The sequence below is a fragment of the Phalacrocorax aristotelis genome, chromosome 3 (assembly GCF_949628215.1).
Source record: "Phalacrocorax aristotelis chromosome 3, bGulAri2.1, whole genome shotgun sequence".
Classification (NCBI taxonomy): domain Eukaryota; kingdom Metazoa; phylum Chordata; class Aves; order Suliformes; family Phalacrocoracidae; genus Phalacrocorax; species Phalacrocorax aristotelis.
This window is the reverse complement of record NC_134278.1, coordinates 106,933,182-106,946,193: the sequence shown is the minus strand read 5'-3', so window position 1 is coordinate 106,946,193 and position 13,012 is coordinate 106,933,182. Positions and strand designations below refer to the sequence as shown.

Here is a 13,012-nt window from a genome sequence, read left to right as displayed (position 1 = left end):
ATTTAAGGTAATGCTTATGTGAGATTTCTTTTTAAGCTTTAAATCAAACACTAGAGAACAAATTTTGTGATATTGTTAATGAATTTGAGAAATTTAGCATTGACCTTAAATTTCTTTTTTTATTTCATGTTTTTAAATCAGGTGAAGCAGTGTACTTCTGGCTGCTTTGTGCTATAATGGAGCAAATGCAAAGTAGCTGCAGTGTCTTAGGTATGCAAGAAGGTTGTCAGTGCAGCCCAGCTCTTGTGTGGATGTGAATCTTCCCCTTAGTTTTCCATGTGTGGCCAGAACTCACACAGCTGGGATGAATTGAAGACCAATGAGAACATTATGTATTTTGAAAGGAACCTTCACACTGCTGATATTGGGAGTCTTAGAATTACCACATGTAGAGTAGCTAGCATGTGCCAGGTAATGATTGGCGATGTGATGCCTATATTTTAGGTACCAGTGCTATTGAGCTGTCTGCTAGTTAACAGTAATGACAACTTAGATGTATGTTATTAGAGATGGTGAAAATGCTTTTTTTCCTGAAACTTGTGTATTATAACTTTGTATCTGAGAACTCAGTCTTTCATCATTGTATTTAAAACCAAATGTATTGATTTTTGGGCCTCAAGAGTGGTAGTCTGTGTCTATAAATGTCTTTCCATCGTGCACAGCCAAAGGATTTTGAATTTTACCATTGCACAGAAAGTTGTGATCTTCATAATCAGTTTGTTTGGGTGTCAGCATTCAGTTCTCCACTGAAATTTGCTGGAAAAGAAATGAGAAACTGAATGAGATGGGAATTAAAGAAGAAAGTACTGCTGAATTTTATGTACAGCCAAATCTAATGTGTAATTTGGCTAATATCCAAATTGTGCTTCTGATTGGTTTCCTCTGGGGATGAATGTTATTGAATACTAGATGACTGCTTCTCTGAAGAAAAATATCATAAGCTTCATGTCTAGGTATTTTGTTCTAAAGTAAATTTTTGTCATGTATGGCAGAACTGTTTCTTATATCATGCACATTGATCATGATATTAAAACTAAAAATATTGGATTGTAGCAGCAAAATGTAGGCCAGGAGGAGTTTTGCAACTTTATATTAGTGCCAGAATTTCACCCTAGGTTGTTATATATTAGATGAATTTTTAATCCATATTATACTCATTAGTCAGCAGAATGCAAAAGGAATGTTGTGCCAAAAGAAAGGCAGATTATTTAGATGTTCATGGGCTTGTGCTGCTGGAGTTAGACTGAAAACATTGTCTCCAAGGAAGGTCTGGAAGGTTTTAAAATTACATTAGATATCTAGAGTACTCCAGTCAAATAACAAGTTAATATCAGTGAGGATAGCAAAACACTGGAAAGGAAGATGTAACAATTGTGTATTGTATTTTTGTTTTACTCTTCCAAATTGTAATAATTTTACTTTCCCTCCTTTGGGATTAGATTTTATTCATGTCAGCTGTCAGATGGAAAAGTTTGCCAAAGTCAGTGGAACTTTTAGGAGTGAACTCTCACCGGTGTCTATAAAGGTGTTGACCTCTGCATTTTACCATCATTCATGATGGTACTATTCTGTGTGCTTGTGCCTAAAGTCATAATTGCATGTGCTTGTGTCCTATAGCTGTTGCAAAAGTAGGTATTGTATACCTGTCAACTGATGATGCTCTCTTTAGTTTTTTTGGATAATGGCTGTTTGGGAGTAATCGGTATTAACCAGTTTTAAAAGTATTTCAGGACTTGTTTAAGGTATGATTTTTTTTACTTTTATTTTTTAGGTGGCCTGGCTTTAGCTCAAGTACTATTTTTTTATGTGAAATACCTGGTTCTGTATGGTGTTCCTGCCCTCCTCCTTCAAATGGACGGACTCAAACCTCCAGCTCTGCCGTGCTGTGTGAGCCTGATGCATAGTTTCACTAAAATGTGGAGGTTAGTCATTATTGCTTTTTAGACAGTTTATTACTGTTATATGGCAGTTAGTATATAAGAGTATGGATGTGTGTGGTCATGGTCACATGCATGTTTGCTTGTATGTCCTCGTGCATTTTTCTTACCCCGTGATTCATCTTTAGCACTTCCTAAATGAACTTCAATTTGGTTAGTTTTTTTCCCACTGCAGAGGGTAGGGGCAAGCATCCCTTAGCATTTTCATCCTATAGATTTTTAGTATTAGACTCAGCCTACTTAGCGTCACTAACATAGTAATTATTTTTCCAGATATCTATTAAATGGTTCATTTTTCAGTCTTGGTCTATACCCCACATTTCAGCTAGATACTCTTCCAGTGAAGGAAAAGAAATGCTTGATTAATTACCCCATGAGGAAAGCTGTAGTTATAACACTTTAGTATGTAGAGTCATGCAGTACAGAATGTCTCCAACACATTAAAAATACTATGAAAAGTGGCAGTTGTTTATAATGCAGGATAAATTTCTGGATCCCCCCTTTTTTAAAGAGTTTCAGCCCAATAGTTAACAAAAGTATCAGTTTTTAATCTTATGGTTGCTTTAAATTGGTGTTCACGGAAGTATTTTCCCTGAAAACTGTCTCCCAGGTAGATTCTGCTTGCTGTTTAGCCTGTGTGTAACAGTGGATTCACTTGACTTCCACCTCCCTTGTTTTCCTCTGCACTATCTTGAGTTCCTCCAGTGTGTGGGATGCTGTGCCCCAGACTTCTAGAAAACATTACCTAAAATGATTTAGACTTGTCTGCTTTTCAGTGCAGAGGCTTCTCTTGTGTTGTTAGTGCAGAGCCTAGCACAATGGTGCTTACCTTGTTTGGTCTCCAACTGCTTTGTGAAACGAATAAAGCTTTTTCATTTTAGTCATAAAAACAGTGGGCCTGCTATTATCAGAGCTTTATTGGATGAGATTTTAATTTTGTTTTCAGCTGGAAGCTAGTTGTAACATGAAGGCTTTATAGTTTATAATGTTTGGCAACTGTAGATATGTAGCATTCAAAGAAATGCAGGAGAAAGTGCAGAAAACAGATTAACTCTTAAATTATTTGAGCTACTAGGAAATGCCTTGGTTTAAATTCTCTTTCAGAGTTTGAACTGAACTTATGACCTAGACAGTTAATATAGAAATCTCTGGTCTTTACCAGACACTCCTGGGAGTAGCATCTCTCGGCCTGCTGGCCCTTGCAAGCAGAGTTGCAAACAGCAGTGTTTTTTTCCCTCCTTTCCCAGTTATTCCAGGGAATCTGTGTATTGCTCTGGAGGTGCCAAATGAAACTGAACTTCAGCACAAATCCTAATGACACTGCTGTGTCAGGTAGTTGTAACAGACCACGAAAAGGTTCTCTGCGCCTGCAAAGATGTGTGCTGTATCACAGCAAAAACACTGGGTGTTCTTTCAAATATATTCATAACACTTGAAGAAAATTGAAACTAGTGTCTAAGCAGAAAGTTAAAGTTTTTTACAGAAGGAAAAAATGTCAACTGCTGATATTTACCAATTGCCTAAGTATTTAATTCATAGTGAATGCTTGATACATATATCTCATCAATGGGATTTGTCTGTTTGCTTTGAGGACTGAAAAAACATCAGTTAATGTACAGCTGACAACTTATTGCTCTCAAAGCTGCGTGGATATTAGAATTTCCTATGGTTGCTAATGAATTCTCAATAATCAGAAATCTCATGTACCTTCCTCTCTTAATCCCTGAATTATGATGCCCTTATGCCTTTACAGTTAAACTCTTCAATCATTACTACCCAGAGGCCTTGCAGTCTTTTCATGTTTTGGTATGTTTTATAGGAATGTCAGTGTTAGAAGTGAGAATAGCCTGTGTTTCTAAACCGTATGACTATCTGAACAGGACAGGAAGTGTGGAAATGGTGTGTTTACTGTAAAAGCGAGCAAAAAAACGGTGAAACCAAATATCGTGTTGTGAAGCCTTACTAACAGTGACACTGACTTAAAGTGCTGAATACTTCTTATGTAGTTTGTGAATATATGGACTTTTAAGTGACTTTTCCCAACAACTTTATCAGAGTGGGTCAAATTTAAATGTTAATAACACAGTACCCAGTTTTAAGGGTTAGAGTGAGGAGACTTGTACCAGACCTCTTTCATAAAATAGTAGCCTGCTAAAGCTTATTAAAGGCTCCTAGGGCCAGGTGGGGAAATGGAGTAGGGTGCAATGAGCCAGATGACATGGGAGTGCACCATGGTTACATGCTGGCTGGCATTGGTGAGGCTGCTTGGGGAAAAGTGCTTGCGTATGCTTGTCTCGCTCTTACCCTTCTTGCTGGTGTCCACTTCAGGGTACTCCCAGAAACAGGGTATTAGGCTAGCTATGCTTTCAGAAGGCCCAGTATTGATAGTTGTATGTCTCAAACCTATTAGCAGTGCAGGTTTTGAAGGAGAGTAGGTAGCCTGAAGAGGAAGACAACATGAATGTCACCATGTAAGGAATGCAAATATGCTATAAGGAGTCTTCCACCACCACCTGGTGTCCTCTGAGCATAACAACAAAGCTTTTGATCTCATACATCCAGACCACTGTCAATTTCCAATCAATATGTGCTGACATAATTCACTATGATATAGCAGGTGGAAGAGCTTTTGATTGGGAAGGTAAGAAAGATACCATGGTGTGTCTAAAATTTCTCTAGAGCTGAAAAGCAAAGCAGGTGTTAGAAGAACAAATCAGGTACTCTGCCTCGCTATTTATCCTACTAAGTGATAAACCAGTTGTATCCATTCAAACTAAAAATAAAAGGCTTTAATTAAAAAGGAGTTATCAACTCTATAGTAGATTCTGCCTAATTTGCATTTTATTTAATCAAGACAATCTCTTGAGTAAAAAAATTAGCACTTTTGTTTTCTGTCTCAAGACAAATACAGGTGTTGAATCTGTTACTGTGGTTTCATTTTACCAGGATATCATTATCTTGCTAAATGTGCAGCTGCGTAGTTAATAAATGCATGATAAATTTATTACTATTGAAAAGCTTGATTACAGCTGTGAAAAGGAATTTCTGAGCTCCTGATTTCCAGATAGGGCAGGGAGTTTTTAATGTCTGCTTTATCTTAAGTCGTGAGGAATTAAAGCTTGGTTTTTGTTACCAAGGTTAAAAGCAAGTCGATAAATCATGTTAGAGCAACCGTTGTTGTTGGAAACTTGTGCCTTTAAAGAATTGGTCAAAACTGATGTCTGCAATACAACTTCTCAGGCAGGGGCGTGAATCATGTAGTGCAGCTGGAGAAACTGTGAAACTTCCATCTTAGTTCAAGATGGAAAAACATCCTGGTGGAGGAGTAGGGGTGTGGAAACTAGAAACAATAGGTAGCAGGTAACTAAATCCTACATCAACTTTGGCATACTGGTAAATTACTTCAGCAATGTATTCCACAGAAACTTGTCAGTTTTTAAACTAGGACAACTTTTAGCACAGATGCTGTTCATGGAAGCATTGTGCTTATATTTTTGTGTCCATGCTATGTTACTGAGCGTAGAGTGTTCTTCTGCAAAGATGTTGGACGCCTTGATCAGCTGTATTTTGACATGCCATGAGAACAGCATGGCGTAAGAAACCAGTTATTTCTGGTCATAGACTGATACGAAATGTGCAGAAGCACAACTCCTCTGCCATTCCACCTTTAAAATTTGCCCATTCCCAAGTATCTTATCCCAGAATAATTGAGACAAGTGTGTTGGGGACAAATTGTGCTAAAGCTTTATGCATCTTTAATATAGGTTAGCCTCAGCAAGGGTAGAGGTTCTTCAGAAAGACAGTAAGTAGTAGTATTTGAAAGGTAGATTTCACAGGAAACAATTTTATCCAGAATAAAGAAAATGGAGTTGAAATGCTGCCAGATAAAAATAAAACAATGTAATGATGGAGAAAGATCTGGCCATTTGCAACTACCATGCTGTAAGATCTATATTCCACCTTGTATTTAACACCCTGATTCTTGGCCAGACAGGAGTCTGGCATAAGTGAACGCCCCACCCCCGGCACCATTTTCTTGCATGCTAATGGGTGGACTAGGAGGGCTGTAGTTGTCATGTACAGACACACATACACACTTTTCTATGAGCACATGTTAAGTTTGTACCCCAGATGTTTTGGTGACATCCAAAAATGGTGTCTGGGTTATGATTTGAAAGAAATTGTCTGCAATTCAGTCTGGTTTACTGCAAAAGCATAGCTTGCCTCATGAGAAGAGTGGTCTGTATATAAGGTCTCAGTGAATTGCTCCAAATTATGGATTAGAAATTTTCTGTAGACTAAAACATTCTTTGTTGTAACCATGCTGCAGAAAGTGGATCTACAAATAAAAATATAATCTCATCTGCATCTGTTTCTTCCTCATCCTGATACTTTGTCTACCTTCGCTGTTGTGCTTGAAACTTCCCCCCCCTCTGGAAACAGTTCCTTGTGAATCAGAAAGGACGATATGAGGTGTTTTCCCTTTCTTTCAGATTCTTTTTTGGGAAGAGACAGGTCTGACACTGATGTTATGTGTGAGTATGAGCACAAGAGATCACTGTGACCCCATGCAGTGATTTGGGAATGATGAATAGCAAGCAAAAACTTACCATTTCTTCTGGCTTAAACGCTTGATAGTATTTATATCTAACTGCCTATTCTTAGTTTGTGGTGATGTCTGGAATAGATTTTTAAACAAGGACAATGGTTTTTCTGATGGGTGGGGGAAAAAATGTAATTTAAGTCCATTTTCACCTGTTCATCTCATGGTCTCAGCCCAGTTTATCATGCGCTTCCCTTCTTCAGGCTTCTGATTTTCTTTATTGGATTAAATCAGTTTGGGAGTTATCATGATATATTTAATAAGTTAAGCTGCTGAAAGGCTTTATGTTATAAGGCATCATTAAGGAAAATTAAATAAGATCAGAAATGGTATTTCTGTCAATGCTTGATTTGGGAAGCTTGCCTCCTTAAATTCCCAAGTAGCTGATATCTGGCACAAGTTAACACAAACATAACTGTCCAACTGTAACTGCTACAGCCTTGTGTAGTCAGGATGACATCCCTGCCTCTGGGCTCAGAAGGGGCCTTTACAAGTTTAGGGGCTTGTATGTTAACAAACTCCTGTGGAAGGCTCTTGCTTAGGTAGTGTAGTGCTCTTTTGCTGTAGTGTTTCTGGGTAAGGTGATGGATGGTCTGAAATTTGAGATTGCAGATTTTCTCCCTAAATTTCTCCTTCCTATGAGTTTAGTTCTCTGAATACATGTTATTGATAAAGCAGCTGTTGTGTAAGCTGTTGTCTGGAGGTAATTACAGGGGAAAAAGAAAGGATGCTAACTGATGGGTTGTAAACTCCTTCCCATGGCAGGTATCCTCAGGAGTCAGTTATGGCACAAATCCTTGGAAAAATTTGCATGAGGGAAGGAGAGGCAGGCAGTGAAAAGGAACTCTGTCTCCATGGTAGTGTGAAGAAGGGATTTGGCACAAATCATCTGGAGCCTGGTAGAAATTTGAATGGCCCATCCAGATCTGTGGCTCAGACCTGCTGCCCGCCTTGCTGTGGGAGGAGTTGCAGTGGCAGTGACAGCTGCTTCTCAAGGCTGCAGGAGGACGTTTGCTGGGGTTCTGTGCCTGGGGAGAGGCTGTTCTCTGGGGATCAGAGCAGGGATGCTGGACCAAGCCTACTTGTGCTATGAACAGAGAATCTCATTTTAAGGGCTATGAATACCCTAGCAGTCAGCTTCAAGAGGATCAGCCATTTTGAGGTGATTTGTTTTGTACCTGCCATATAGTTCTAGACAGCTATGTTTTGGAAAGTTCCCTCCTCCATGCCTTTGATGGGACTTACCCAACAGCTGGAACTGAGAGACAAGACAATGAAGGACAGGCTTATGCGTATTTCCCTTTCCTCTGGAGATTAGGAGTGTCAGTTGTATATTTCCAGCCTTTGACATTTTCAAAAAAAAAGCTGTCCAGTGTTTTAGACAGTGTATCAGGTAAAACAAAAATGTCTCAATGATCTAGTTTCTCACTGTTTTTAATCTTAAATGCTAATGCTGCAGTATTTCTATTTAAAAATCAAAAGGCATCTTTTCCCCACCCTATATTTTTAGAGGTATCTCTTTAAATATGAAAAAAAGATTATTTAAAAGGATAGTTGGATTAAATAGAATTACAACCAAAGTTTTGAAATGGCCTAGTGCCCGTGAAAAAGGGGAAACTGCACTGAAATCTTAAGAATAGAAGAAATCGATATTGCCAAAGTGTGCAGACGTCTAAATGCATCAATGCCCATGAGCCACGTTAAGCCTTCTTTTGTTAAGTTTAACACCCTGAAGTAATGAGATCTGGTTTGTGTGTCCTGTCTGGACAAGTACACTGAACTGGGTCCCAAATCAGTAGTAAAAACAGCATACGTAAGAATAGTTTTGTCACGTAAAGCTTGTTTGCATGTGTTTGTAGATGATGTGCTTTAAAAAGCTTAAAGAATAGTAGTCTTCATTCTTGAAAAAGCTTTTTATGTGGTCTTAGAAGGTGCTAGGTTTCCTTTTTCAGAAAGGAAAGGGCTCTTTTTTCCTTCTGTTGGTGTATAAGGACTAGGGTTGAATGTAAGGCAGGCCTCGCTGTATGTCCTTGGCACTCACAACCCCTGTGGTAGTTCTAAGCAGTATGCTCCTGTGTGAAATACACAGCTACTGTGTGGAGTAACATCTGGAGTCAGGGTGGTCTTTTAAAGAGGAAAGCCCTCCTTAGAAAGGCTATGGAGTTTATGTATAACCTTTAAATGGTACACCTGCTTGCCAATATCAGAATACTTAAGCTGTTTGCCCAAAAATTGGGCATTTAACTGCAGAATGAGTGCACATTTTTAGTAATAGAATAACTTGTTTCTAAGTTGAAAAATAACACTTTTCCTGATTTACTTGTATTTTTCATTAATTGTTGTGATGCTTCAAGCTGAGCATTGATTTCTGGCACATTATTTTTAGCTAACAGGTTACCTGAATATATGAAAGATGCTTTAGTTCTGGACAGGTTAGTCATCCTCTCACTGATACAGACAAAATATTTAATTGCTTTTGATGTCAGGCAAATTAGTGCATGCTACAGTTCTTATGTACTGTACAGCTCAATTTGCTGGTTATATTAAAACTTTAAAAGGCCTCTTATCTCTTCAGTAAAAGGAAAAAAAAAATCTATTTGTCTCTTTGGAGTGTAAAAAGAGGCGATAGGGAAGTACCCTAATCCTTCTTGGGTTTAAATTGCCATAATTACTTGAAATTTATTTGCATAGTGACTGCTTTGTCACTGTAATTTGAAATTGCTGGGCTTTTTTTAACAAATAAGTTAAGCTCACCTACTGCTGATCACCAGCGAAGCCTATTCTTCATGGCATTTGACATGAGCTCTGCATAGATACAAACTGTTACTGCTGCTCAGATTTGGCAAACAATACTCTGCCTGCTCACAACCACTGTAGAAAATGAGTAATAGCTATTAATAAACTTCATTGTTCTGTTTGCAGTAGGGATAGGGATCTCGTAGTAATTCGACAATCAACACTGCATTGCAAGAGTCTTGCCTGAGGAAAACTGAAGGAGAACTTACCCTATGGGAGTTTGCCACTAATGGGCATTAGGTTTCATCCACTTTCTATGAGTTACCACAGGCTTTTGAAGAATCAGGGAAGGTATAAAATTAATTTTTTCTGAAGGGTTCTAGGAGAGATTAACAGAATATAAATGAGACTTGCTCTTTTTAAGAAAGTGTCTGCTGAACTCTCTCTAAGATCCAATGAAGCAGATATGCGAGAAACAGAACTACTTTCTTGTCTTAAAGCCTAAGTAGGCAGAGCTGTGTTCATGGATCCAATTTGTAGGCTGGAGGCCACTAGCAACTTGTGAAGTCCTTGTGGTCCCCAAAGACATTTCCCCTTGCAGCTATCTTACTATAGATTCTTTTTTGCTATGCAGGTCTCCAGCCTGAGCTCCCAGCTAATAACTGAAACTCCACAGATGAAGCTTTGGGACTTAGTGATATGTTCTACTCAGAGATGAAGGCGTCTAAAAATATATGCCAAAGTTGGACTGTATTCTGCATTATACAGGCTGCCCAGAGTCAGCCCAGTTGTTTCTGCATCTGCTGAAATCAGTGAGGGTTTTTGCTGATTTTGACTGGGTCAGGATTTCATTGTGGATTTCTACTATTCTCTTAGGTACAGGAAGCCCTAGCTTCTCCCTGTGATGCTATGCAGGAAATGCTTTGCAAGTAAAATGTTTAGGGTTGACTCTGTTCAACCTTAAAGAAATCACATATTTACAAATCATTCTTTTTGTGAAGTGAGGTGAATGTTTATGCATTGGCCATGTTGGTGCTGAAGAGCTCTAAGTACTGAGCAGGAACTCTGGATGGAGGCATCCGGCACAGGCTGAATGTGGTGGCAGCTTTGGTTATTCTAATAATGGAGGAAAGAAAAAGGCAGCTTGGTACTGTTGCTTAATTCCAAGAAGAAACAGAACAGAAATTCCAAGTGTTTTATCGAAGCATGAAGTGTTAAAACTCCAGTATGTCCTTAAGCAAGTGTCAGAGAATATGATAAAGATATCTTCATGTATATACAAGTCCTGCTTATTATTACTATAACAAGAGATTGCTTGTCAAAGGCATGATATAAAAGTATTTGACAGTCTTCATATTTTTTTGTTCAAAGAACATAGATTTTTCTTTTTTGCTCTTAGCTGCATTTTTGCATTGATACAAAAGAAAGCTGCTGCTACTAGTTTGCTGCATTGCAGACCAAACTTAAAAGCTCACAAACAAAAGAAGCCCATTGAAGGTTGAGATCTAGGCTTAAGCAGGTTCTTAAGATATTGATGTTTAAAAGAACATTGAATTCACTTCAACAGGAATTTTCTCATTGGGTTGAGCCAGGGTTTGCTTCATTGTATCTTTCATGGTAAGAAGGGGGAGATGTTTTGTTTTTGCATAGGAAATGATAGAATTGTTTATCTTGAAGGAATGCCAAAAGAGCTCCATGTATTTGTTCCTGATTCCAATACTGTATCAGTGGGCAGACTGTAAAATCTGTATGTGGGTAGAATTCGCCAAGTGTCTTGCACTAATTGAGAGGCTGAAGTGAAAAATGAGCTCCAAGAACATAGTTGTATGTGGCAAAAGAGTCCCCAGAGTATGTTGCAGTGTGACTTTCAAGGCTCAGTGTCCAAAAGTATATTCCATAGTATGGGTAATAGATAAATCCGAATGGATTGTTGCATTGGATTGGATCTCATTTTTTAATCATGCATCTTCATTTTTAAAACTAAACAGTAAACAGTTGGGGCTTTTTAGATTAGTATTTTCAGTTTGCTTGCTATATTCCTACTGAAAAATATCTTCTGTGACAATTTAATTGTTGCTTTTCTATTAAGTTTTGCATCTGCTTTTTAAATAATGTATCCTTGTATGGTGGCAGTTGTATTATTTAGGAAGTGTGCTGACTGTCACTGAGAGACAAGCTTCACTATGAAGGTGTAGGTTTCAAGTAGACTTGTAGAAAACAGTGTCTGAATCCATGCAAGCTATAGACAAGCAAAAGTGTCTTTTAAAAACATGGATGGCTTTCCCAGATTTTTATTTAATAGTGATGATGATGATGAATCAACTGGTAGCAGTTGCTACTTGAAAAATACTTGGTAGGCATAGTCCCTCTAGGGGGTTTGCTTTAGCGAAGTTTTATAGTTCATTCAGCCATTAAATAATAGCACTTACAAAACCTGCCTATCTGCTTTCCCCGTAGTAATCTTATTCTTCTGACAAGACTTTAAAACATGTTTCAGACTTATATTGCACAATTGTAATTATTTGTAATTTGGAAGCTTTTAGCTTTGAGGGATTGCCAGTTGGGGAGGTTGCCGCAGGCAGCATTGGAAGAAAGTTGAGCAGAAATAAGAGGATCCAGAGTAGTGTAGAATTGCTAAATGGTGGGGTGTCTGTCAGGGGAATTCTCTGGTTTATAGAGCCTTTTGGGCATCCCTGCTGTAAGACATGGCTTGAGAAAGAGGGACAATGAAGCAATTTAAGAGCATTCTGTCAGTGAAAGCAGCTGTCTTCTGATGACCTCTCACTCTCCAGTGCAGTGTTCTGGTGTGGGAGAGACTTAGTCAGCAGCTCGCTGGCAAAATGCCAGATTTATTTGTAAAGACTGCTAATGAAAGTGCTGGTCTTGCAAACACTGTTCTATGGTTAAATAGGATGGGCTACTCTGAGGATATGTGAATGAGTTAGACTTTCTAATGTCAAGTTTAGCCACATTTGTAAAAAGGGCTGAGAACTGCTGTTGAAACATTGCAGCAACTATGTTTCTTTTCAGAGAGGGTGAATACCAACAGGATAGAGAGTACTGAAGGTATAATAAATAACCCACTTGTTGGATTTCATCACCACCATAAATGGCAACTAGACTAACTCATTTGAAGATATTTAAGTGCAGTTGTTATATTGCTTGCTCCAGTGAAATGTGGGGTGATGCTGCTGCTTGAACTCCTTTCCTGTTTATAGGAATTATGCCATTCCTTTCTGTGTTCAAAAGTGTTCAAGTTCCAGCAGCAACACAGCTGTTTTAAGGTGTCTGGGATACTTCTGTCTATAATGCCATACGGTCTCTGGGCACGCAGTATCACATTTACCCGTCTCCATCTGTGTTACTGATTTTGAACTTTTTAGAAATGGCAATCTACCTAGACCTACTCCGTTGAAGGTAGAGACCAAAGTCAGAATCATGCCGCTGTCTACTTTTTCGAGTGATGATGTGCTGTCAGCTTAAAGTGGGCACCTTTGCTGAAGCACGTTGTTAACCAAATGCTTCCCAGATCATGCTACGTGTTGCCTGATTTGTTGTGCTTTGTCTCTGGGAGTAGAGTGCAGCCCAGCAGTCCTGGGGAGGAACTGACACAAAACAAAGCTGTGCTGGTTTCTCCTCAGCACATGGTTTAAAAATATGGATATACAAAATCATGGTTTGGCAACTCAAATTATTGCATTTAGTTTAATAAAAATGGTTCTAGTAATGAGCTTAA

At 38.6% G+C, this 13,012-nt stretch overlaps 1 protein-coding gene across 1 annotated transcript in view; it reads left to right on the top strand.

The window, feature by feature from the left end:
* The window catches only part of HHAT (hedgehog acyltransferase), a 161,487-nt gene that overhangs the window by 17,991 nt on the left and 130,484 nt on the right, over positions 1–13,012 (top strand). Inside the window, exon 8 of the mRNA XM_075088980.1 lies at positions 1,772–1,922. Within this exon, the coding sequence (XP_074945081.1) occupies positions 1,772–1,922 (151 nt within the window). The remainder of the gene's footprint in view (positions 1–1,771; positions 1,923–13,012) is intronic.